The sequence below is a fragment of the Brachyhypopomus gauderio genome, chromosome 6 (genome assembly GCF_052324685.1).
Source record: "Brachyhypopomus gauderio isolate BG-103 chromosome 6, BGAUD_0.2, whole genome shotgun sequence".
Taxonomy (NCBI): Eukaryota; Metazoa; Chordata; class Actinopteri; order Gymnotiformes; family Hypopomidae; genus Brachyhypopomus; species Brachyhypopomus gauderio.
In genome coordinates this window covers 31,248,988-31,275,813 of record NC_135216.1, presented here as the reverse complement: position 1 = coordinate 31,275,813, position 26,826 = coordinate 31,248,988, and the positions used below count along the sequence as shown (strand labels likewise).

Here is a 26,826-nt window from a genome sequence, read left to right as displayed (position 1 = left end):
AAGGAGGGAGGGGATTCGGGGTGGTGAGAGGGGCCAGGGCAGAGGGTTGATCCTTCATCATAGCTGGTTAGGCAGGAGGTGGCTGGCCCAGGGTGGATAGCAGGAAAGGCTCGCCTCTCCTTGTCTTAGTATTTCTCGGGTAGGAATGCAGTCATTTGGAAAAAAGAAAAAATTTGCTCTGTATGGGATTATAATAGACAGAGGAAATTTAAACATTTCTGGAGTGTGGCAGCAACTCCAACAATTAAATTATTACAGCTTAGCTAAAGGGCAGAACCAGAAGGTAACACAGACTTGGGAGAATCCTGAGACATTGGCATCCATCCACTACACTTGTCACGTTACGGCCCCTGACCCCTCCCTTTTGGGCGTGTGTTTACGTTGTCTGCGTCTAGTCGTCTGTGTCTGTGGATCTTTGTGGGTGTGGTTGTGTCTGAGTGTGTTCATCGGTCTCACCTGTGGCATGTCTGGCAAGCCCTCCTACGAAGCCTGGCTCCATTTGTGTGTGTGTCTGTGCCTGTGTTTGTGTCTGTCCCTGTGTTTATCCCGAATCCTGTTCCTGTTTGTGTTTTTGTGAATGTGCCGTTGTGTATGTCTAACGTGTTTTCCCCTGTCTTCCCAGGGAGGGTGTTCTAGGCTATTAGTGGCGGACTCTCCACCGAGGGCGGTCATCTCCCAGACGCAGGACTGAGGGCTCCGGATCTGCCCATCGGTGTGGGTTCGGGGCATTCAGTTCTGTTGGCACCCCGGGATGGGTAGTGCCCTTGGTGCGGGGGTCTGTCACGTTACAGCCCCTGACCCCTCCCTTTTGGGCGTGTGTTTACGTTGTCTACATCTAGTCTTCTGCGTCTGTGGATCTTCGTGGGTGTGGTTCTGTCTGAGTGTGTCAGAATCAGTAAATGTGTGAATGTTATATGTGCGCAGACTGCGCTTATTTGTATTTAATAAATAAATGTAACATTGCGTCTGCTGGAGTGGACTCGTGCCTCGTCTTTCTCACCGCACTGCACCTCACAACACTGTCAACAAACTTGAGTGATCACATGCAGTGAAAGTATGATAGCACCAGCACCCCAGTTTATCATAAAACTCTTTGACCATAAACCCCTGGATCTGTAACCTATATACAAGGGGGCACATTAATTACCCAATGCTAAACTTAATAAGTAAGTTTTTAACCTAGACTTAAAGACTGAGACTGTGTCAGAGTCCCGGACACATTCTGGAAGACTATTCAACTAATCCATATTTGGGGGGCCTTACAAGAAAAGGCTCTTCCCCCTGCTGTTACCATATTAATTTTTGGAACTAATAAGAGGCCAGCACCCTGTGATCTTAGTGGACGTGGAGGTTCATAATATGAAAAAAGTTCCTGGAGGTATTCAGGAGCAAGCCCGTGCAGTGCTTTAGAATTCAGTAGAAGAATTTTAAAATCAATACAGAATTTAACTGAGAGCCAATGCAGGGCTGATAGGACTGGTCTGATATGATCAAATTTTCTAGTTCCAGTCAGAACTCTGGCTGCAGCATTTTTAACTACTTGAAGTTCATTTAAATTCCTATTTGAGCATCCTGACAGTAATGAGTTACAGTAGTCTAACCTGGAGCTAAAAAAGGCGTGTACAAGTCTTTTGTGCATCATGTGGTGTTAATGCATTTCTTATCTAGGAAATGTTACAATGTTACATTTATTGGTTTTAATATATATATATATATATATATATATATATATATATATATATATATATATATATAGAGAGAGAGAGAGAGAGAGAGAGAGAGTAATAGTAATATATATATAGACTAATATACACAGAGTAATGTGTATATATGTAGCAATATATATATATATAGAATAATATAGGTTATGTTCTAGTCCTGAGTGTATGTAGTGTTGATTCTGAACTGTGTTTCAGTACCTGAGGGGACTATTCTCTCTCTCTGTCAGAGAATGAAATCCTACCTGTTTGATCACCTGAAAAACACATGCGATTCCTGTATGATGTATTGCACAATATCTGCCCTTTTGTTTTTCAGATAAAGAAACCCCAGTTCTGGTAAGACATCCTTCCTTGTAGAGTTCCTGGCAAAATCTCAGAAACAAAGTGCATAAATTATGAAGATGTTTGGGATTATTCACATAGTCACACACAAAAGACCAGTACAAGGTTGACTCTGATGTAGGCCTCTCTGCTCAGATGAATTATTGACTAGTGCGATGTCCACAGTGTAACTTTGAGAACTAATGACCATAAGAAATTACATATCAAAATTCCTGAAAATAACAAACGTTTTACAGAGTTATATAATGACTTTATGCTTAACTATTACTGCTATAGAAAAAAGCATGTGAAGATGTGAGTGAGTGATTAAAATGTTTTCAGATAAGGAATAAACACATAATTAACACATAATTCCTGTTAATATTAACTGGACACGTGAAAGGGCTACATTCATACATTTATACATCAATTTCATTGCGAGTATCCACATGAAGATGCAATCTTGAAAAGGAATGTTAACCTAGCACAGGACCTCCTGTACGTCCTGTTCTGCAATATATATACTGTCATCTGTCTGGTAGAGCAGGTAGAGTGAGATGCTAGCAAAACAAGGTCATGGTCTCATTTCCCGGCACCACACATTGAGAATGATGAATAGGTCACACCTGTCAAGTGTCCCAGCTAAATAACTGCATTTGTCTATTGGTATCTGTGTCAAATATAGATTAAACCATTACTGAACAATGAAAAAGAGAATTAAGGGGTTCAACTTGTCCCAGACTTTTATCATTGCAGATAGTTAACTGAGCAGTGAATGGGACTGGTGACTTTTTATCTGACAATGCTTGCTAAAATATTTCAAGAAAGTACTTATGGCTGGAAATTAAATATATTCATTAATTTGTTTCGTTAAAATAAAAATAAGTGTACCATATGTTTAGAAGAATATGTTTAGAAGACATGTAGAGCACAGTCTGTGGAGGAAGAGCTATGCAGTGTTGTCATTGCTGTAGCAACCCGAACTATGATGTGACCTTAGGTCACCTTAACTGTATGGTGTAGAGTGAATAGTGGTGCACATTGAATAGTGGTGTACAGAGAACACTGGTGTACAGTAAACAGTTGCATACAGTAAACAGTTGCATACAGTGAACAGTGGCATACAGTGAACAATGGTGTACAGTGAACACTGGTGTACAGTGAACAGTGGCATACAGTGAACAGTGGCATACAGTGAACAAGTTATTTTAGTATTATCCTGTATACATTATAGTTTTGAACTATTTCTCGATAAAATTCCATGTAATGTCAGTGTATAATGTCGTTACAGTGTAATTGTGTGTGTGTGTGTGTGTGTGTGTGTGTGTGTGTGTGTGTGTGTGTGTGTGTGTGTGTGTGTGTGTGTGTGTGTGTGTGTGTGTGTGAATAGAGTGGCCAAAACAACCTGAGCAGTAAGTGAATAGAGTGGCCAAAACAACCTGAGCAGTAATGTGCAGGTATAGTAGAAGAAGTCTGCTTACATAAATTAACCCCACTCAGTCAGCCATGCTGCCTTATTCTCTTATTTATAGCCCACATGTATAAGAGCATTATGAACACACTAGGAGCGGCAGCAGATTTAATGTGTTAACATGCACAACAGATTACAGCAGTAACAGATTACAGCAGTAACAGATATGATCATTCTTACTTTAAGAGGCAAGATTTTTACTGCAGAATGGTGCAGGGTTCACCTCCCACCATAAAGCAGCACCCCCCCCCCCCCCCACCATGAAGCAGCACCCCCCCACCATGAAGCAACAACCCCCCACCATAGAGCAGCACCCCCAGCCAGTGGGATCTATGCCACTACATGTTTAAGATGCATGACTGTACATCACTCAGAGATTATGTAAATTACTCAAACATTTGTTTAGTATTCAGGTGAGTACCACAGACACCTTCTGTACTTCTGCTACCTATACACCTGTAAATGCAAACTGAGAAAATTAGAAGAAACTTTTAAATGCTATCACAAATAATGCTAGCAATTACATTACTCCATAATGTTTTCCTGCACCTTTACTGCAAAAGCACTTTAAAATTCATAAACTGGGCACCAGTCAGATTATATCTGAACATGCTTTTGAAGCCCTAAAATAGAATGTGTTTTGCATTCCTGTCATGATTACTGCAAGAGGTGCCATATACAATTAACCGGTTTGACCACATACACACATCAACAACTAATAACACACTTTGAACTGCCAGTGGTGCAAATTCTGTCACACCAAAAACTGTGTATAAAGCTTAAGGAACCATGAAGAACCATGGAGAGCAGTGTGATGGTTCATCTTCTGCTTCTCTCAGTCCTGATGAACGGCCCCATGGAGATAGTGGAGGTGTCATGGATGTCCACAGACCTCGCAGCTCTGTGGTATCCATGGTAACAATGCTATATAAGATGAAATAGAATTTTTGAGTATACATTTTTTTAACACTCTTTGAATTTTTAAACTTTTCTATTCTTATTCTAATTTACATAGCTCAAAATATTTAAACTTTGTAACTTGTTTCAGTAAACTCATTTGAAGTTTTGCATTTCTTGGAAAACAAAATCAAAATGAAATGTTCCTACAGACTCACAAAGTAGTAAATGCAATTAAAGTAAGCAGCATAATTCCAATCTCATTCACAGAGCAGTATACAAGATTAAAATAAACAGCATAATTCCAATCTCATGCACAGAGCAGTATACGAGATTAAAGTAAACAGCATAATTCTAATCTCATTCACATAGCAGTATATGGGAGTAAAGTAAACAGCATAATTCTAATCTCATTCACAGAGCAGTATATGGGAGTAAAGTATAGCAGCTAAACTCTACTCCCATGTGGTGGGATGTGTCCATTCTACAGCAACATTGCCAAGAGGCAAAGCTTCCACAGCTGCCTTTGTGTTACACCTGCTATGGGAGAAACCGCCACTGGCCACCAGAGTTCAGCCTCAGCAGAGTTCAGCCTCACCAGAGGTCAGCCTCATCAGAGGTCAGCCTCACCGGAGGTCAGCCTCAGCAGAGGTCAGCTTCACTACAGGTCAGCCTCACCAGAGGTCAGCTTCACTAGAGTTAACCCTGACCAGAGGTCAGCTTCACTAGAGGTAATCCTGACCAGAGGTCAGCTTCACTAGAGGTAACCCTGACCAGAGGTCAGTTTCACCAGATGCCTCCCACTTGTTTGTCTCCCTATTGTTTGCATCTGTCTCTTATTTTCAATTATCACCTGTGTAAATATTAATAAATAAATAAAGTAATTAGCCAAATGGCCACTCATGAAGTTAGCACTGATCCCAGGTCAGCTGTAGTCAGGCATGAAAATGGGTCAGGGGTTAAAAAGGTGAGAATACCAGGGGGCGGGGCATGTGACATCATGGGGATACGGCGACGGGGCGTTGACATGTGGAGGGGGGGCATCGATATGTGATGTCATGGGGATACGGCGACGGGGGGTGGGGGGGGTGGCTGCTGGTGTACGGGGGTACAGCGACAGGTGATGCTAAATATTACGGAGCCCATAAGGTGACATCATGTAAAATATATAATAACGCGTGGCCACGACTTACTAACGCGTGCGAACGACTTTGTGCGAATGAGATAATTAACGCGTGCGAACAAGATAATTAAGTATTACTTTATATAAAGCCAGGTTTACCTTCCTTGGGCAGTCAGTTCGCGAACATCCCTGGGATCTGCTTGCTTTGCTGTGAAAAAATGAACTTTGTTGCCGTGTGTGAAAGGCGACATTAGTATCTCGTTCCCACGCGTTAATAAGTCGTGGCCACGCGTTATTATTTTTTTTACATGATGTCACCTTACGGGCTCCGTAAAATATAGTAAAATTCATTAAAAAAAAATTTTTTGACTGTCTTGTCAATGGATTCAATGTATGTAGCCAGATCCGTAAACGTGAGAAGCCGCTTTCGCCATTCCAGATGGCTCAGTCAAAGCCATGTCTTAATGAACCAATAAATACATCAGCGGCGAAAATGAGTGTAAAAATACCAGGGTTCACGTGTTTTTATTTTCTAACATGGGCTAAAGCACAGGGTAGACTCAAACGACAAGAGTTTACAACTTCATCTTCAACCTTTTCAGCCCTGGCACGACTGTGATCCTCACACGTCCCTGGATTCACCAGTTACAACTACAGACACACTAGAAAAAAAATCTTGTTTCTTATTTTATGTCACCGTTAACTACACGGGGTTGACGCGAACTTAATAGGCCCATCTATCTACCTATTTATCACAAGAGCTTGTGGCTCTGACTGTGTTCAACGCTGTAGCAAACGGCAGTAACTTTGTTTTAACGCAAAATATGAAAACAATTGAAACCATTAATAACCCAATTAGATCCACTGGGAAATGTACAATCTGGTAAATGTAGTTGTAGATGTACGATCTGGTAAATGTAGTGGTAAATATACGATCTGGTAAATGTAGTGGTAAATGTACGATCTGGTAAATGTAGTGGTAAATGTACGCTCTTCTGCCTTGTCCCCGGTGTAGAAAGCACTAGGTCCTGCTTCTCGTCCCGCTTAGCAGTAAATGAATAACATGAATGAAGAACGTTCGTATGATTGCCTCTATGAAGCTTCTGGGCGGAAACTGCTGGCCACTGTGTCATTGAAATTGCCAATTTCGGAAGTGCTCTGTTTGCTTATTAAGTCAATATGATAATTAAAATATATACATATAATCTCCCGACCCCCTCCCCCCCCCCCCCCCCCCCCTCCCTCCCAACAAAAAACTCATCGGATCTACACGATTCACGTAGGTCACCCTTCAAAACGGCAAATTTCGCCGAAAGGTGACATATTTTCATGCCTGGTAGTGGATCATTTGTCCCCAAATTATGCAAACAAGTCTGCTGCCATTTACATTTTGGAAACAAAATGTAAACAAGATATATTTTCCAAAATTACCAACATTTTGATAGCAAAATCTCATCAACTGAGGTGAACTGACAGATGTTAGCTGTGTTTCGTCTTCTCTTTTAAATGTCTTTGTACATTAGTAATTATTGATCAATGATCTCTGAAAAAGAACTGGATTGCTAATGACATCATCATCTACAACACCATAATGGTACACCTGGTAATAAGCATGTTGAAGAAGATCCTATTCCTATATACAGTGGGGAAAATAAGTATTTAGCCAGTCACCAATTGTGCAAGTTCTCCCACTTAAAAAGATGAGAGAGGCCTGTAATTGACATCATAGGTAGACCTCAACTATGAGAGACAAAATGTGAAAAAAAATTGAGAAAATCATTTTGTCTGACTTTTAAAGAATTTATTTGCAAATAATGGTGGAAAATAAGTATTTGGTCACCTACAAACAAGCAAGATTTCTGGCTGTCACAGACCTGTAACTTCTTTTTTAAGAGGCTCCTCTTTCCCCCACTCATTACCTGTATTAATGGCACCTGTTTGAAGTCGTTAACAGTATAAAAGACACCTGCCCACAACCTCAAACAGTCACACTCCAAACTCCACTATGGTGAAGACGAAAGAGCTGTCGAAGGACACCAGAAACCAAATTGTAGACCTGCACCCGGCTGGGAAGACTGAATCTGCAATAGGCAAGCGGCTTGGTGTGAAGAAATCTACTGTGGGAGGAATAATCAGAAAATGGAAGACCTACAAGACCACTACTAATCTCCCTCAATCTGGGGCTCCACGCAAGATCTCAGCCCGTGGGGTCAAAATGATCACAAGAACGGTGAGGAAAAATCCCAGAACCATAAGGGGGGATCTAGTGAATGACCTGCAGAAAGCTGGGACCAACGTTACAAAGGCTACCATCAGCAACACTCTACGACGCCAGGGACTCAGATCTTGCAGTGCCAGACGTGTCCCCCTGCTTAAGCCAGTCCATATCCAGGCACGTCTGAAGTTTGCTAAAGAGCATTTGGATGTTCCAGAAGAGTATTGGGAGTATGTCATATGGTCAGATGAAACCAAAGTAGAACTATTTGGTAAAAACACAACTTGTCATGTTTGGAGGACAATGAATGCTGAGTTGCATCCAAAGAACACCATACCAACTGTCAAGCATGGGGGTGGCAACATCATGCTTTGGGGCTGTTTCTCTGCAAAGGGACCAGGACGACTGGTCCGTGTACATGAAAGAATGAATGGGGCCATGTATTGTGAGATTTTGGGTGCAAACCTCCTTCCATCAGCAAGGGCAATGAAGATGAAACGTGGCTGGGTCTTTCAGCATGACAATGATCCCAAGCACACTGCCAGGGCAACAAAGGAGTGGCTTCGTAAGAAACATTTCAAAGTCCTGGAGTGGCCTAGCGAGTCTCCCGATCTCAACCCCATCGAAAACCTTTGGAGGGAGTTAAAAGTCCGTGTTGCCCGCCGACAGCCCCAAAACATCACTGCTCTAGAGGAGATCTGCATGGAGGAATGGGCCAACATACCAGCAACAGTGTGTGCCAACCTTGTGAAGACTTACAGAAAACGTTTGACCTCTGTCATTGCCAACAGAGGATATACAACAAAGTATTGAGATGAACACTTGTTATTGACCAAATACTTATTTTCCACCCTTATTTGCAAATAAATTCTTTAAAAGTCAGACAAAATGATTTTCTCAAATTTTTTTTCACATTTTGTCTCTCATAGTTGAGGTCTACCTATGATGTCAATTACCGGCCTCTCTAATCTTTTTAAGTGGGAGAACTTGCACAATTGGTGACTGACTAAATACTTATTTTCCCCACTGTATACACTACCGTTCAAAAGTTTGGGGTCACTTAGACAATTTTGTGTTTTCCCTGAAATCTCATACTTTTATTTATCAAATGAGTTGCAAAATGAATAGAAATATAGTCCAGACATTGACAAGGTAGAAATAATGTTTTTTTTTTTTTTTTGAAATAATTTTCTACTTTAAACTTTGCTTTCGTCAAAGAATGCTCCCTTAGCAGCAATTACAGCATTGCAGACCTTTGGCATTCTAGCTGTTAATTTGCTGAGGTAATCTGGAGAAATTTCACCCCATGCTTCCAGAAGCCGCTCCCACAAGTTTGATTGGGTTAATGGGCACTTTTTTCATACCATACGGTCAAGATGCTCCCACAACAACTCAATAGGGTTGAGATCTGGTGACTGCGCTGGCCACTCCATAACCAATGAAACACCAGCTGCCTGCTTCTTCTCTAAATTGTTTGTGCATAATTTGGAGGTGTGTTTTGGGTCATTGTCCAGAATATCTTTATTGTCATTATACCAGGTATAACGAAAATTAAGGTGCCTTACTTGTGGTGTAGAGTGTACAAAAGAAGAAAGAAAAATATATATATATATGTATTTTTTAAAGACTAGGTTTAGAATTTACAGGATTTACAAGAACGTCTTTAACAAAAGACAAATAGCTTTAGAAGCAAACGTCTCTACAAGACCAACTGGTAACATCAAGATACAAATGTGAATGATCAGCAGTTACAAGTGATTTAGTGTCCGAATAGCAGTGGGGTAAAAGCTGTTTCTCAGCCGATTTGTCCTTGTTTTAATTGCTCTGTACCTTCTACCTGATGGTAGCAGCTCTAAGAGATAATGACCGGGGTGAGAATTGTCCCTGATGATTTTATGGATTTTTTGTAGACAACGAGAGCTGTATAGATCCTCCAGGGTGGGTAAGGAGCACCCAATGATTTTCTCTGCAGACCTCACAATCCTCTGTAGTTCTTTTCTGCATGCTGCAGTGCAACTGGAGAACCACACACAGAGTCCGTGAGTGAGGATGCTCTCTATGGTGGAACGGTAGAAGGACACCAACAGCCTCTGATTAATGTTGTTCTTCCTGAGGATCCTCAGAAAGTAGAGTCTCTGTTGTGCCTTCTTTGTAAGTTCCATGGTGTTCACACCCCAGGATAGGTCCTCTTGAATGCGAATGCCCAGGAAGCGAAAGTCTGTGACCCTTTCTACACAATCCCCGTTGATGGTGATGGGTTGAATGATTCCTTTTGTCTTCCTAAAATCAATGACGAGCTCCTTTGTCTTTGATGTATTCAGACGTAGATTGTTGTCCAGTTGCAGGATGAAATCGGCTCCAATCAAGCGCTGTCCACAGGGTATGGCATGGTGTTGCAAAATGGAGTGATAGCCTTCCTTATTCAAAATCCCTTTTACCTTGTTCAAATCTCCCACTTTACCAGCACCAAAGCAACCCCAGACCATCACATTACCTCCACCATGTTTGACAGATGGTGTCAGGCACTCTTCCAGCATCTTTTCAGTTCTGCGTCTAACAAATGTTCGTCTGTGTGATCCAAACACCTCAAACTTTGATTCATCTGTCCATAACACTTTTTTCCAATCTTCCTCTGTCCAATGTCTGTGTTCTTTTGCCCCTATTAATCTTTTTCTTTTATTAGCCAGATATGGCTTTTTCTTTGCCACTCTGCCCTGAAGGCCAGCATCCCGGAGTCGCCTCTTCACTGTAGACGTTGACACTGGCGTTTTGCGGGTACTATTTAATGAAGCTGCCAGTTGAGGACCTGTGAGGCATTGATTTCTCAAACTTGAGACTCTAATGTACTTGTCTTCTTGCACAGTTGTGCAGCGGGGCCTTCCACTTCTCCTTCTACTCTGGTTAGAGCCTGTCTGTGCTCTCCTGTGAAGGGAGTAGTACACACCTTTGTAGGAAATCTTCAGTTTCTTGGCAATGTCTTGCATGGAATAGCCTTCATTTCTCAGAACAAGAATAGACTGTCGAGTTTCAATTGAAAGTTGTCTTTTTCTGGCCATTTTGTGAGTTTAATCGAACCAACAATTGTAATGCTCCAGATTCTCAACTAGCTTAAAGGGAGGTTGTGACGCGGGAGGCGGCAGACGGACGAGACACAGAATCCTTCAGTTTCACTCACGGTCACTTTATTAAGTGCACAGGTATTGCGCAATAGCGCACGAGTAACATAGACGACGCTCACAACGTGCAGACTTAGACAACGACGAGCACAAGACACTGCGCGAACGCACATTAAATAGACAGACCACATCAACCCCACGTGATGACGAGACGAGCCACAGGTGAGACGGATAATGACAAGACGCACCCGCACCCACGGAGCTACACTGACGCAGACGAGTAGACACAGACAACGTTAACACACGCCCCAAAGGAAGGGTTCGGGGACCGTAGCGTGACAGAGGTCAGTTTTATAGCTTCTCTAATCAGCAAAACTGTTTTCAGCTGTGCTAACCTACTTGCACAAGGGTTTTCAAGGGTTTTCTAAATATCCAATAGCCTCCTTACAGAGTTAGCAAACACAATGTACCATTAGAACACTGGAGTGATGGTTGTTGGAAATGGGTCTCCATACATCTATGTAGATATTGCATTAAAAAACAGATGTTTACAGCTAGAATAGTCATTTACCACATTAATAATGTATAGAGTGTATTTTTGATGCATTTAATGTTAGCTAAATTGAAAAAAACCTGCTTTTCTTTCAAAAATAAGAACATTTCTAAGTGACCCCAAACTTTTGAACGGTAGTGTATATTGCCACAGTTGGTCCCCTTCTAGCATCCTGTTACCAGGGTAACCTGTCATGTCTTCACTTCCTGGTTTTTGTTTCCCCCTCATTTGGTTTTCTTGGTTTCAGAGCCTGTTAGTCTGATTGCCCTCAGACAGTCTTTGTAAATTCTTGGTATACGTTACACACATAAAAGCTTGCTGGTAACCAGTATTATTGATTCCTAGTTTTCTCATGTCTTTTTCTTCCTTTTCTGTGAGGTACTGTCTTCCTTGGGTTTTTCTTAAAATTCTCGGTTCTCAGATGTATCTGATTGTCTTCTCCTGTCAACCACCACCACACCTCTGGTGTCTCTGTAGTTCCAGTTCTCCATTCCAGTGCAGACCCATGTTTGAGTCCTGGACCAGGCCAAGCCGTGAGGATCTTCCCTTATGTTTATTTCCCTTATGTTCATTGGCCCACTAGTAAACCCTCCAATCTGGTTGGGTGAGCCACATGCCCCCTTCAGGTCTCCACAGAGCATTCCCCTGCCTTCAGGTATCTTCCCACCATTTCCCCTACTTCTGTGTGGACTGAGCTGTGCTCTCCTGCTGACTTTTTGTATTGCACTTGGTGACGTATGGCATGAAAGCAGCTGCTCGACCATGGAAATTTCACAACTGAATTTGTTCCACAGGTGGCATATCACAGTTCCATGCTGGACTTCACTGAGCTCCTGAGAGCGACCCACTCCTTCACAAATGTTTGTAAAAAGGTGCTTAATTTTATACACCTGTGGCCATGGAAATGACTGAAACACCTGATTCTGATCATTTGGATGGCTGAGCAAATACTTTTGGCAATATAATGCACGTTTTTATTTGGAATAGAATTGTGGTGGACGTGTCACATCTGTGATAGTTTGGTATTGGGACAGCTACTTAGTACTATATAAGAGGTCAGTGTGAAGGGCATATGTAATTTTTGAAATACCTTCAACGTTAAAAAGTTATTATATCTTAATTGTGTCATTAACTGTTTTCAAGATTTCATGAATATAAGAATTTAGACTGTAATTTGTTACATTTCTAATTTGTTACATTACTTTATTACAAGGAAAGGTAATTAGTTCTCTGGAGTGTGTGATTGAGAGATGTCAGAACTCACCACTGCACAGTTGTTGCTCTGCAGAAGGCAAAGGTGAATGGAGCAGTGAAGGAAGACCTTGGGGTAACCGTCAAAGGCAAACATTTCAAAGGAGAAGTGTGCAGTTGTGGAGACACCACTCTGTAGAACTTCCACTGAGTTATCATCTGGATTAGGACACCTGAATATATTTAGGATGCTTTAGATTTTCATCAGTAAAAAAATATGTTGAATTTTTAAGGCAGGCTTACAGATATGCAGTTATTTGTAACATAAAATGCAATTATCATATCAAGTCAGTTAATCCGTCATTAACCCCTCCCTTAAGGTGTGTTTTTGTAGTCTGTTGCTATATTTGTACTTCCTGTGGGTGTGGTTGTATGTATGTGTTCACATGTCTTGTTAGTCTAATGTGTTAAACGCTGTGCTCGTTGTGTGTTAAGTATTGTGTTTGTCCTGTCCCGTGTATGTTGAGTGTCGCATAGCGCGACACTGTAGTTGCTAAGCTAAATAAATACGTGTGTGGAACCATACTCGTCTCTGCATCCTGTTGAACCTCACCATTACATAATCATTATAAAAACAACTTGCTAGCAAGCAGAACAGGTAACATAACCGACACAAAGGGACATTGTTAAAACAGAACTCAAAACAACCAGACAACCGACACACGAAGGTACACGGGTGACAGGGCAGAGAAACAGGGAATAACTTACACAGGATAATACAGAACACTGGAACGAACAATAACTGACACCAGACTAGGAAAACACAGGGACTATAAATACACAGAACTAACAGGAACTAACTAGACACAGGTGGAAACACTGACGACAGGGGTGTGACAGACAGAGGGAAACCATGGAAATACGGCGGGGTAAACAGACAAGGAAAACACAGGCACATGGCACAGGGGACCGGAGTGACAGCTAGAAGAGGGGGGCGGAGCCCTACGTGACAAGTATATGAGTTGACCATAAAGTTTCTTTTTCCCCAAAGTTCTACGTTGTTTCTCAAAAAAAAATTGAAGACCTACTTGGCAGTTAAAGAAAGTCAAAGTGTCTTACTGTTTAACAATGAGGTCCCAGCGGACAGCATAGTCGGGGTCATTCTCAGGGGTGGCCCAACATGAATCAATCACTGTAGCAATCTGACGACTGTCCACCCCCTGGACTAACACTGCCACATAGATACGCTGGTCCACCTCTACATCTGCACTGCCGTTGTAAGGGTGGGAGAAACCAGGATCCCGATAGGGAATCATCCTGACCTGGTATTTCCCCACACCACCTGGAAGGTTCTTGTATATTGTACTATAGAAGAGTACAACCACATAATTCTTAGACAAGGAATCACAAAGAAATCTAAATTAATGTACAAGCACAACATAATTCAAAGTACCCAAGCACCATATGTACATATCTGAATTCTGAGCTTACTCTAAAAGTATAAAGCTATGGAAGTATTCATATTTATGGCATTTTAGTGACATTTATGAAATATGTACTGTGGTGGTCCAGCTCACCTCTGCAGAGGGTGCAGTTCTGATGTCATGGTGAGGGTTTGAGTGAGTGCATAAATGCAGGAGAAAGGCAGTGAGAGGTTTTCAAGTCCACCCTGGATTGTGTTCTCATAGATGAAGTGGGTGCCATTGGCCTGTGGATGTTAAATAAATAGATAAGAAAACAACAGATTTATAAGGTAACATTTATAAGGTAAATTAATCCAGTAAATTTAAATTTATAGAAACACTTTAAATTAGAAACTTTATTTATACTACATATGTAGTTTTTTGCACAGTGAGGAACTGTTAATGTGTAATTTAAAAAGACACCATATATTATATTGTTAAATTATATTGAGTACCGTGAGGTTTGTGCCACAGATGTGATAATCATTATCAAAATGGAACACCAGTCTGCCATTCTGGACTGTTCCTCTGCAGCTGGGGTCACTCAGGTGTAAAGTGTGGACAGAGAAACCAGCTTCAAAGAGCTGACAGCGTGACAGAGACATGGTGCCTGAGCTGCCATCACACACTTCAACAGCGTCTGGAACAGAGAGGGGAGGGGAAGTAATGGAGGGTGAGAAGTCATGTTCTTCAAATGGTGTCAAAGAAAATACTTTGAGCATGTTTCCACATCATTGTACTAAAATGTGCTTTCACCATAAGTCTCTGGGTTTGGTCTTGGGTCATCCTGATTACAGAAGCAGCCATGGACACCCTCCATCTCCCCACACCACTCATCCTCAGTGCAGTTCACCTCCTCACAGTGGTCCACCAGTGCTATAAAGAGGAATACATTAAAATGTTAATCCAATAACCAGTAAAAAAAACAAGAACTTACAGTGACAATATTCAATATTTACTCAGCGGAAATGTTTGTAGTTTACCATTAATAGTAGTGGTGGATGTGCTGGTGGGCATTTGGGTGGAGGACATTTGGCTGTAGCAACCACGCTGCCCATTCCTGACTGCACACTCCTCAGAGGGAGAGCAGGAGGTGGAGACGCAGCTCAGCTCATTGGTAGCAGAACACTCACAGTGCTGGGAACATTCTGGAGTCCAGAACTGCTCAACTAGCTGCAAGAAAAAGACACTGCAATTAGTTCCATCAAAGATCTATCAAAGCACACGAATGATATTTTACTATAAATATATGATTGTACCTCACCTGCACAACATTCATTGCAAAATATAAGAACGTACATGAAAGTAGAGTCCATCATAGAGGCAGCCACACTGGTCCACTGATACACAGAGACCTCCACTCCTCATGAAGCCTTCATCACAGAAACAGCCCTCTGAACACGTCCTCTCACATACAGCATCAGTGCTGCTGGCACAGGTGTACCCACAGTCTGTGCCACACAGCTCATAGTGACTGTTCACAGGACAATCCATGCCTGACAATGTAAGACAAAGAATTAGGATGTGCAATGTACTAAATCTCTCTACTGAGCAATAGTAGATATACTTCAATTACATGAGTATAATCTCTCCCATACTGTGAGGACAACTAACCATTTGAAATGGGTTTGTTTCAAATGACTTACGGCAGGTGGAGTTCTGTCTCCAGGGAAAGACCGTTGCATTGGCAGAATGACAGGCACTGACATAGGTCTGGATGGAACGGCACAGTACATCGTTACTGTACTCAGTCAGGCAAACATCAAATACGCAGTCATTGAAGTAGGCTTGAGGGTCCACATAGTCATGGCAGAAGCTGAAGGGACCCTGTTTGTCCCTGATGATCTCACACTGAGTTTGTGCCCTAGTTTGGTCTGGGCATGATGAACATGAGTCTCCACACCCATCACTGCACACTGTGTCATTCTCGACTCTCCAGCTGGCTCCAAACTGGGAAGCTGAAGTCTCCAGTGCACCTGAGCGTGTGAGGAAGTCGTCACTTGTCTGACCGTTGAAGTTACCACACAGACCACACGTGGTTCCACTGTAATTTCCTGGGACAGTGATCCGCGCCACCCAAGAGCCATCGTAACTTACACTAAGGCCAAAGTCAGTTGTAATGAAAGTGGTCAGTCCACTGGAGTAAATGGACACTCGGCCAGAGTCAAGAAGGACAGGAAGGTTCCTGGTCTCATTATCAACCTGATGAAGACAAAAGTCAATCTTGTATTTAAAACAGTCCTCCACGTATAACAGGGCTTCCATTCCATAAAAAAACTGTTTGTAAATGTCTCCCTGTGGCAATTTCTTATTTCTTGTTTAAGGTACACTAGTTCAAGGTACTACCTATAATTCCTCCTTACCTTGACAGCACCATGCATGTTACGTGAGATGTGTACCATGTATCCTGAGACAATGACGTAAACGTCAACAGTGATGGAAACTGGGAGTCTATTCCATGGTTCATTTCTTGCTGAGACCTGGAAATACGGTAGTCCTTTAGTATCATTGCATACAGTTGCCAGAATGTATCGGCAAGTGCCCTGGAAGTCAAATTTGCGCCCGTCAAAAGAGGTGTAGTGGGGGTCCCCTGAAGCAGAGCATGTGGCATGGGGCTGAGGATGGCAGCCGAGTTCTCCTCCTACAACCCTGCAGGATTCCTCTTCTCTGCAAGATGATGGGACACACCGAACTAAACTTGTGGTCCCATCACAAACACACTGAGACTGGCACTGTTCGCCATACCAGAAATGCTCTCCCCACTGCCTGTAACGCCCTTCGTGGAGACAGCCACAGCCCGTGGGGGGCACACAGCGGTCTCCACTTAGCACGAGCCCGTTATTACACTGGCATCCTTCCTGGCAGTGCTGGGTACACAGGAAAGGGAAAGATAGACTAGGGCAGGTAGCAGGGCAGGAGGTACCACACAGCTCATAGTGGCTGTTGGCAGGGCAGAGGAACTCTGTAAGAACAAAAATATCTGGTTAGCTTTCAGCTGTTAGAAGTGCTTCATTAAGTGGGTACAGCTACAATTTAATTAACTATGCATTGTCACAGTACCCACCACAGTTTGTGATATTTCTCCATTCTCCCACAGCAATGTTGTTTTGCTGGCAGAGCAAAGAGTAGCCTCTCAGGGCCTCGCACAAGGCCTCTCTGGCTCCCCCTGTCTGCTGCAGTGAATAGGTGCAATCTGCTACCCATTGCCTAGGGTCCAGACTACTGTGACACTGAGCAAATGGTCCATGCGCTGACGCCATGATGCTGCAGTTCTGTGTGAACTGACTGTGATTCTGATAATACTGGATGTATGCTGAATCCACACAGTAACCCGAGGGGGGCCCATTTCTCCAGCTGTCCCCAAACTCCCGTGAGTTATTAAGCAAGATTCCGACTGGGCTGTAAAACTCGTCTGCACGGTTGCCGTTCAGATTCCCACACAGGCCACCAAGTGTGCCATTGTAGGTGCTGGGTGCAGTGATTCTGATTAGGTCTGGCCAGTCTGCTCGCACAGTTACACCAAAAGGTGTTTCCATAATGATACTTTTCACGCTGCTGTGGTAGATAAGGATTCGACCACTGGCAACAATGAAAGGAAAAGCAACCACTTGTCCATTCACCTAGGGGAAACAATGTTGTCACAAACCGGTTCACTACGTACTTTTTCCAGTGATTATTCTATGGTTAGCATTGGTCTACAAGAAAACATTGAAATAATTGTGGCAACCACTATGAAAGATGATGTTACCTGTGCTTTCCCTCCCTCTGCCATCTCAATAGAGACCTGAGTTCCCTCTGCCTCAAACCTCAGCACCCTGGTAAAGTCCTGCAGCCCTCTGGGCAATTTCTGCACGGTCACTGCAAAGTTCGGGAGCTGAGATGGCCGCATTATCCTAGTGAGTGTGAGTCCACAAGCTCCTGCATAGCTGAAAGTCACTCCATCAAAGGTGCGATATGTGCCCAGTCCTTCCACCATACATGTGGAGTAACTGGTGGGCCTGCAGCCCCTTACTCCATCATAGATTCCACATGTCTCCTGTCGACCACACTGGTGATTCTGGCAGCTCATTACTCTACTGCTGCAAACACACTGCCTTCCACAATCTGCACCCAGTACCACAGACTGGCCTTCAGCATAGTAGAGTCCTTCAAAAGTGCAGCCACAGTTAGCTTGAGGAACACATTCTCCAGCACTCAGGACATAACCTGCATCACAGATGCAGCTCTCCTGGTTTGGTAAAGGGCAGTTTACAGGTGCAGAAGGGTTACTGCAGGTTGCAGGACAACTTGTTCCCTGGATCTCCAAGTGGCTGTGAACTGGACATGGGATTTCTGCAAGTAAAGGGAAAAACATTGTTTATGGATTATCATCAGCTGGACAATAATCAATCTTGTACTCTTGTTCATTATCTATGGGAAATGAGGTAAGATCCCTACCACATAATCCTGGTCTCCTCCACTGACCAAGTTGAATGCCCTGCTGTTGGCACTGAGAAGCATACACATTGAGCGCCTGGCACAGGATTGGCTGGTATCCTCCTCCCACACAAAGATCATACACGCAGTTCTCTATGAAGGTCTGTGGTGCCAGCCTTGAATGGCAAGTAGCAAAAGGGCCACTGGTATTTGCCAGGAGTCCACAGTAGGTGGCGCTCCTGTAGAGATTGCTCTGAGCTGGGGTACAAGCTGCACAGGCCAAACCTGAACACGGGGTGTTCAGGCAGGCAGGATCTGTGTCTTCTGGAACTTTCCAGGAGTTTGCAAAGTCCTGATCTGAACTCAAGATCTGTCCTGAAGGTGTGCGGAAGTCATCTTCTGGACGGTGATTGAAGTTACCACACAGGCCACAAGTGGCATTCTGGTATTCGTAAGGTACACTGATGGTCACATAGTGATTTGCATCATATGTAACAACCAATCCAAAATCAGTACTGATGGCTACAGAGAAACCAGACTGATAGACTTGAATGGAGCCATTGTGGAGGCTGAAAGGTGTTGCTGCAAAGCTCCCATTCACCTTCAGAGACAACAGCAAAAATCAGACAAATATCCAAAAGCAAAAGTGTACATTGGGGTGATGTCATGCCGCTGACCTTAGCCTGATATTGGTGGCCTTTCTCCAGTTCCAGCTGTTCATTATAGACAAATACCCTGACCAGGCGTGTCCATGACACAAGGGTAGAACCACGATTGTCATTCTTTCCTTCAATACGATAATATGGTAATCCCCTGCCACAAACCTGTACAGATCATTGTTGTTAAATTGTGAAAATTTGACAGACTCCTTCATAATCCATTTTCTTAAATATGTTTTGTCTCATCCAGTCATCAAAGAAAGGAATTTGGAAAATTGAACCTCAGACAGGATGTAGGTGCAGGTCCCTTGAAAGTGAAAGATCTGATTGTCAAAGGTGTAGTAGTGGGGGTCTCCAGAAATGGTGCAGGTTTGGCGCTGAACGTTTTGGCAGCTGTACTGGAAAGCCGCCTGACGGCACACTTGAGAGAAGGTGCAGGGCTGTGAACTGCACTGGAGACCCCTGCTGCTGCAGGTACACCTCTGCTGGCAAGAGGCATCTGTCCAGAAGACAGCGTCTAGCAGCACTGTACGACCTGGGGAAAATGAAGGAAGAAATGAAGCCAAGTTAGACAGACTTTCTATGAAACCCAAATTGGTTTTAGTAGTATGTGCTGTTTTCAACCTGAAGTGACATTACCGTTAAACAGACATGTTTGTGATCCTTGATCTACTCGGAAGGCCCATCTGCCTCTAACATTAACATTGGTGCTGTATGTGAAGCTTGTGTAGTTGTATTGAAAGGACCCAGGAATGGAGAAATTGAAGCTCCCATCGTCGGTACCATAACCAGCCTAGCAGATGCCACACAGTAAATAATAATGCATTTAAATATGCTGTATGTTTTGTCACCTTTAAACGTGAGGGCATTCTAATCCTTTCATGCCCATATTGTGCTCACCTGTACCATAATACTTGGAGCGATCTGACCGTAGTTCATCAAAATAAAAGAGAAATGGCCATCTGAAATCAAAACTACTTGGAAAGATGTTTCCTTGAAAAAAAACAACAACGATGTGACACATTTTAAAATACCACAATACTTATGTCATATAATATCTGCAGTATAATGGATATCTTTCTGTCTTACAAAATTATCTCGATATTGCAATTTAGCTATTCATTTCCCAGTCTACTTAAACAGATGGCATCCAAAATTTGGACATTCATTTCTTACTGTTGTGGAGTTTGGATAGTAAGCCACTCTGTCCCACGTTGCAACAAAAACCCACGTTGCTCTGAATCTCATCTGAGGGAAATATTGGATGACATCTTTAGTAGCTTGATTAAGAACACTCCCAGAAGTATAGTGACGATATAAGATGACTCCTCTTCCTGGAAAAAGGCATGTCCAGAACGGAGCAATGATGTCTGGCACCCCACGACGAGGGAACGGAAATAAAACACAGCTGTCCCACGCGTTACCAAAAGTTAAGTATCCGTTATCATTTACCTGCAGAAAAAAGTTTACATTATATTTCAAGACACCCTTTGCTTCATCAGTAACATTCTTTAAAATGCAGATGGACATGGAATACTGCTTGAGAGAGCATAAGCTTTAAAAAGTAAAAAAATTATTTAAATTTACTCACGTATGTTTGGCTGTATGTTTTTCCAAAGAATACAAACGGACTAACAAAAGAGATAGCCCGTGAGCTTCCATCGCTCACAATGTCTCCTGCTCCAAATGGATAGAGAGGCCCTGAAACACCAAAGAAAATGGAAGATTTAATGTATGACTGCATAAAACTGAATTATCCAATATTAAGTGCTTGGAGTGGTTGTTGGTGTGTTTTGAGTAGGAGAGAGTATTGAGAATGAAAGTTGCAGTTTTTCTGAGATTTGCTTGTTTGTTGTTTTCCTGGAGAGTTGCTTTGTGTAATCCTACCAAAACCAGTACCAGCAATGTGTGGATATGTACAACTTTACATTTCTGAATGGAAAAGGCACATTTGTTCAATATGTATTTACAATAAAACCCTCAAAGTCCTTGTAGTATTTGTTTTGCATTGACGTTTCTGACAGGAGTAGTAGTATGGAAAACTTACAGCAAGACAGGTCAGAGCGCCAGTCTGAGATCTGGACCTGCACCATGGTACAAGCAGCCTCATAGGCCCCCACAGCTGAACACAGCATGTGATTGATTGATGGGTAGGCACACAGGTCATACACACAGGAAGTGAAGTAAGGGGCAGGGTTGACATGGCCATGGCAGAGGTGGAAGGGTCCAGTGGTGTTAGTGATGATGCTGCAGCGGTCAGAGTACCTCACTCTAAGAGGACATGGAGGAGGATCTGGGGGGTCATTAACACCACATCTAGAAAAGAGACAGAATGGTCAGAGACATTATATGGGTCAATGAACGTGAGCTGAATTTTAGCTGGATAACATCAAAATGGTCTCCAGTATTTGCTCTACATTTCATGTTTATTGCATAAAGTTGGTGAATTATGAACAACAATTTTAGGTTCCTGCACACGAAAGATGAGAAAACTGTCTCTACACCTGTTTCTGTCTATTGCAATTTCACAAAACGCATTTATTGTTACATGATTTCCAGATACAGTTTAAATGTGTCTACCCTGGGCTGCTGGAGTTTGATTTCCAACTGTTTCCAAAAACAGTGTCGTTGGAGGCCAGAGCTCCGCTGGGCAAAGTCTTGTCATCTGATGGGTCTCCATTATTGTTCCCACACATTCCACACACAGATCCATGGAAACTTGGGCCCAGTCTCACTGAAAGTGTAGAACTACCAACAAAGTGGACCAGGAGCTCATTTGATGCATTCACAAGCACAAAATTTAGCTCCTGGTGAACATCAGCAAGACGGCCTATTTGAAAAGCAGATGAATTGACAACATTGCCGTCAACCTGCAAAATTGAAAAAGTCAGTAAGAATAGAAAGATGGAAAAATTTCATTTTATAAGCAGGGGAATACAATGCATAATATTAATGAATACCTTCACTCTCCCATTTTGTCCAATGGAGATCTGTGTGTGCTGAGCTCCTTGATGTAGCCACACATCCACTACAGACACAGAGGACATGTCCATGTCCACATGGTTTATGTTAGTGGCCACCACACGAAATCCCAGGTCACTGTTACCCACAAACCCACAGGTGTGGGAAATCTCATATGAACAAGTGCCCTGGAAGAATAATTTCAGGATGTTTTAGAGGTGAACAGCTTTCTATTAAAAAGTTATCACGTGATATCCAAAGAAGAAGGCGCATTGAGATCATATTACTTCAAGGCACAGGACTTTATTTTTGTCATCCATTTATGTGTATTTTTCATTGTTTTTTTCAGCATTTAATGCACCTGTTTGTAAATATGCCATATTGTAATATTAGCAGTTTCTCCAAAGTAAACTCTGAGCAATGAAATGGCCCGTTCTTGCCTGAAAGGTGGTGAGAGCTCCATCAAAGGTGAGGTAATGGGAGTCTTCCCACACCATGCAGGAGGACATTTGGCTGTAGCAACCACGCTGCCCATTCCTGACTGCACACTCCTCAGAGGGAGAGCAGGAGGTGGAGACGCAGCTCAGCTCATTGGGAGCAGAACACTCACAGTGCTGGGAACATCCTGGAGTCCAGAACTGCTCACCTAGCTGCAAGAAAAAGACACTGCAATTAGTTCCATCAAAGATCTATCAAAGCACACAAATGAATTTTTAGTATAAATCTATGATTGTACCTCAACTGCACAACATTCTTTGCAAAATATAAGAACGTACATGAAAATAGAGTCCATCATAGAGACAGCCACACTGGTCCACTGGTACACAGAGACCTCCACTCCTCATGAAGCCTTCATCACAGAAACAGCCCTCTGAACACGTGCTCTCACATACAGCGTCAGTGCTGCTTGCACAGGTGTGCCCACAGTCTTTGCCACACAGCTCATAGTGACTGTTCACAGGACAATCCATGCCTGACAATGTAAGACAAATAATTAGGATGTGCAGTGTACTATATCTCTCTACTGAGCAATAGTAGATATACTTCAATTACATGAGTATAATCTCTCCCATACTGTGAGGACAACTAACCATTTGAAATGGGTTTGTTTCAAGTGACTTACGGCAGGTGGAGTTCTGTCTCCAGGGATAGACCGTTGCATTGGCAGAGTGGCAGGCACTGACATAGGTCTGGATGGAACGGCACAGTTAGGGTTGCAACGGTATGAGATTTTCACGGTATGATAACCGTCTCAGAAAATACCGCGGTATCACGGTTATCACGGTATCACAGTTAGTTTGTATATTATTAAAAGATACACTGACCCTTAAAGAAATTACAACAAGTTTTTTTTGTTCAATTAACTATTTATTGTAGAAACCTGCAACTATTGTATACAAAATGTCTCCTTTAAAAAAATAAGCTGTAAACATGTTTATATAAATACTGCAAAATTAGAGAAACCTAAATCATGGATTTCATTACAATTATTTAAGTTTAAATTATTTAATATCTGACAAACTCAGCCTGGGTCAGTGTCTGATCAACAACTGTTGTAAACGTCCGTTTTACTGCCAAGTTGGAATATAACCAGATACTGCAGAAAGAGAGGATTTATTTCTGACATCATCACAATAGAGATTTCTATTTTAAGGCTTTCACACCGAGTCTGGTTTTAACATATGAAAAACAGGCACGTTAGAATTTGAAAATGAACGCATGTCAATTAATGGCGTCTTTCACATCCAATGAAAGCAAGGACCTTAAAAAGCTAGAATTATACTTTCACTAGTGACCGTAGCGCGCGACTCCGCACAGTTCTTTTGTATTACGTTAACAAATACGAGCCTCTTGTAATTCCAGGACTAAACGTGAAGAGAAACGTGGAGAGAACGTGAAGACGTTAAGATTGGGCGTTTTGAAAATAAACAACCATTAAATAATGTGATGAAAAAGCGAATTATTTCGAGTATATGTATAAATATGTAACTTTATTAAGTTTAAGGTGCTGGGAAATATTGAAACGGACCTTTAAAATGACGTACAGGTGCTTTAATTCCACCTTATAAAGGTGTATGAACCCTGCAAATATGACTTTGTTCATTGCGCTGAGGCGCGGCGCACGCAAAGTTACAAAATTCGAGAGGTGCACGACCTCGCTAATCGACAGCGCGTGAGACCCTCGCGCACGGGCGGAGCCACCGCGATTACGTTATTTTTGCCGCTGACATTAGTTTAGCTTTTTTTTTGTTAAAAAATTTGTTAAGTCTGATACACGTTCTGCCATTCTCACCGCTGTGCTGAGTAGCTGAACCGGAGCGGAGTTGCGCATGCGCGGGTCAGTTTCTCCGCTGGCTTGCTTTTTACCGGTAATAAGCAAACGCACACGGTATGATAACCGTGCATTTTAATACCGTGGTATACCGTGAAACCGGTTACCGCTGCAACCCTAGGCACAGTACATCGTTACTGTACCCAGACAGGCAAACATCAAATACGCAGTCATTGAAGTAGGCTTGAGGGTCCACGTAGGCTTGGCAGAAGCTGAAGGGACCCTGTCTGTCCCTGATGATCTTACACTGAGTTTGTGCCCTAGTTTGGTCTGGGCATGATGAACAGGAGTCTCCACACCCATCACTGCACACTGTGTCATTCTCGACTCTCCAGCTGGCTCCAAACTGGGAAGCTGAAGTCTCCAGTGCACCTGAGCGTGTGAGGAAGTCGTCACTCATCTGACCGTTGAAGTTACCACACAGACCACACGTGGTTCCACTGTAATTTCCTGGGACAGTGATCCGCGCCACCCAAGAGCCATCGTAACTTACACTAAGGCCAAAGTCAGTTGTAATGAAAGTGGTCAGTCCACTGGAGTAAATGGACACTCGGCCAGAGTCGAGAAGGACAGGAAGGTTCCTGGTCTCATTATCAACCTGATGAAGACAAAAGTCAATCTTGTATTTAAAACAGTCCCCCACGTATAACAGGGCTTCCATTCTATAAAAAACATTTTTTTTTGTAAATGTCTCCCTGTGGCAATTTCTTATTTCATGTTTAAGGTACACTAGTTCAAGGTACTACCTATAATTCCTCCTTACCTTGACAGCGCTATGCATGTTACGTGAGATGTGTACCATGTATCCTGAGACAATGACGTAAACGTCAACAGTGATGGAAACTGGGAGTCTATTCCATGGTTCATTTCTTGCTGAGACCTGGAAATATGGTAGTCCTTGAGTATTATTGCATACAGTTGCCAGAATGTATTGACAGGTGCCCTGGAAGTCAAATTTGCGCCCATCAAAAGAGGTGTAGTGGGGGTCCCCTGAAGCAGAGCATGTGGCACGGGGCTGAGGATGGCAGCCGAGTTCTCCTCCTACAACGCTGCAGGATTCCTCTTCACTGCAAGATGATGAGACACAGCGAACTAAACTTGTGGTCCCATCACAAACACACTGAGATTGGCACTGTTCGCCATACCAGAAACGCTCTCCCCACTGCCTGTAACGCCCTTCGTGGAGACAGCCACAGCCCGTGGGGGGCACACAGCGGTCTCCACTTAGCACGAGCCCGTTATTACACTGGCATCCTTCCTGGCAGTGCTGGGTACACAGGAAAGGGAAAGATAGACTAGGGCAGGTAGCAGGGCAGGAGGTACCACACAGCTCATAGTGGCTGTTGGCAGGGCAGAGGAACTCTGTAAGAACAAAAATATCTGGTTAGCTTTCAGCTGTTAGAAGTGCTTCATTAAGTGGGTACAGCTACAATTTAATTAACTATGCATTGTCACAGTACCCACCACAGTTTGTGATATTTCTCCATTCTCCCACAGCAATGTTGTTTTGCTGGCAGAGCAAAGAGTAGCCTCTCAGGGCCTCGCACAAGGCCTCTCTGGCTCCCCCTGTCTGCTGCAGTGAATAGGTGCAATCTGCTACCCATTGCCTAGGGTCCAGACTACTGTGACACTGAGCAAATGGTCCATGCGCTGACGCCATGATGCTGCAGTTCTGTGTGAACTGACTGTGATTCTGATAATACTGGATGTATGCTGAATCCACACAGTAACCCGAGGGGGGCCCATTTCTCCAGCTGTCCCCAAACTCCCGTGAGTTATTAAGCAAGATTCCGACTGGGCTGTAAAACTCGTCTGCACGGTTGCCGTTCAGATTCCCACACAGGCCACCAAGTGTGCCATTGTAGGTGCTGGGTGCAGTGATTCTGATTAGGTCTGGCCAGTCTGCTCGCACAGTTACACCAAAAGGTGTTTCCATAATGATACTTTTCACGCTGCTGTGGTAGATAAGGATTCGACCACTGGCAACAATGAAAGGAAAAGCAACCACTTGTCCATTCACCTAGGGGAAACAATGTTGTCACAAACCGGTTCACTACGTACTTTTTCCAGTGATTATTCTATGGTTAGCATTGGTCTACAAGAAAACATTGAAATAATTGTGGCAACCACTATGAAAGATGATGTTACCTGTGCTTTCCCTCCCTCTGCCATCTCAATAGAGACCTGAGTTCCCTCTGCCTCAAACCTCAGCACCCTGGTAAAGTCCTGCAGCCCTCTGGGCAATTTCTGCACGGTCACTGCAAAGTTCGGGAGCTGAGATGGCCGCATTATCCTAGTGAGTGTGAGTGCAGAAGGGTTACTGCAGGTTGCAGGACAACTTGTTCCCTGGATCTCCAAGTGGCTGTGAACTGGACATGGGATTTCTG

General features: G+C 43.1%; 1 protein-coding gene across 1 annotated transcript in view; it reads right to left on the bottom strand.

Annotated features, from left to right (window-relative positions):
• Positions 1–3,813: 3,813 nt before the first annotated feature.
• Positions 3,814–26,826, bottom strand: part of LOC143516401 (IgGFc-binding protein-like) — a 54,734-nt gene continuing 31,721 nt past the window's right edge. Inside the window, exons 44-72 of the mRNA XM_077007950.1 lie at positions 26,588–26,823; positions 25,904–26,459; positions 25,203–25,801; positions 24,545–25,037; positions 23,231–23,314; positions 22,884–23,080; positions 22,548–22,757; positions 22,107–22,295; positions 21,727–22,016; positions 21,194–21,462; positions 20,738–20,847; positions 20,323–20,598; positions 20,047–20,139; positions 19,786–19,939; positions 19,428–19,681; positions 19,165–19,311; positions 18,509–19,088; positions 17,820–18,403; positions 17,136–17,691; positions 16,435–17,033; positions 15,718–16,273; positions 15,371–15,567; positions 15,055–15,244; positions 14,828–14,947; positions 14,527–14,711; positions 14,186–14,316; positions 13,728–13,973; positions 12,682–12,841; positions 3,814–4,437 (exon numbers count right to left, since the gene is read on the bottom strand). Coding sequence (XP_076864065.1) covers positions 4,333–4,437; positions 12,682–12,841; positions 13,728–13,973; positions 14,186–14,316; positions 14,527–14,711; positions 14,828–14,947; positions 15,055–15,244; positions 15,371–15,567; positions 15,718–16,273; positions 16,435–17,033; positions 17,136–17,691; positions 17,820–18,403; positions 18,509–19,088; positions 19,165–19,311; positions 19,428–19,681; positions 19,786–19,939; positions 20,047–20,139; positions 20,323–20,598; positions 20,738–20,847; positions 21,194–21,462; positions 21,727–22,016; positions 22,107–22,295; positions 22,548–22,757; positions 22,884–23,080; positions 23,231–23,314; positions 24,545–25,037; positions 25,203–25,801; positions 25,904–26,459; positions 26,588–26,823 — 8,366 coding nt within the window. The 3' untranslated portion in view covers positions 3,814–4,332. The remainder of the gene's footprint in view (positions 4,438–12,681; positions 12,842–13,727; positions 13,974–14,185; positions 14,317–14,526; positions 14,712–14,827; positions 14,948–15,054; positions 15,245–15,370; positions 15,568–15,717; positions 16,274–16,434; positions 17,034–17,135; positions 17,692–17,819; positions 18,404–18,508; positions 19,089–19,164; positions 19,312–19,427; positions 19,682–19,785; positions 19,940–20,046; positions 20,140–20,322; positions 20,599–20,737; positions 20,848–21,193; positions 21,463–21,726; positions 22,017–22,106; positions 22,296–22,547; positions 22,758–22,883; positions 23,081–23,230; positions 23,315–24,544; positions 25,038–25,202; positions 25,802–25,903; positions 26,460–26,587; positions 26,824–26,826) is intronic.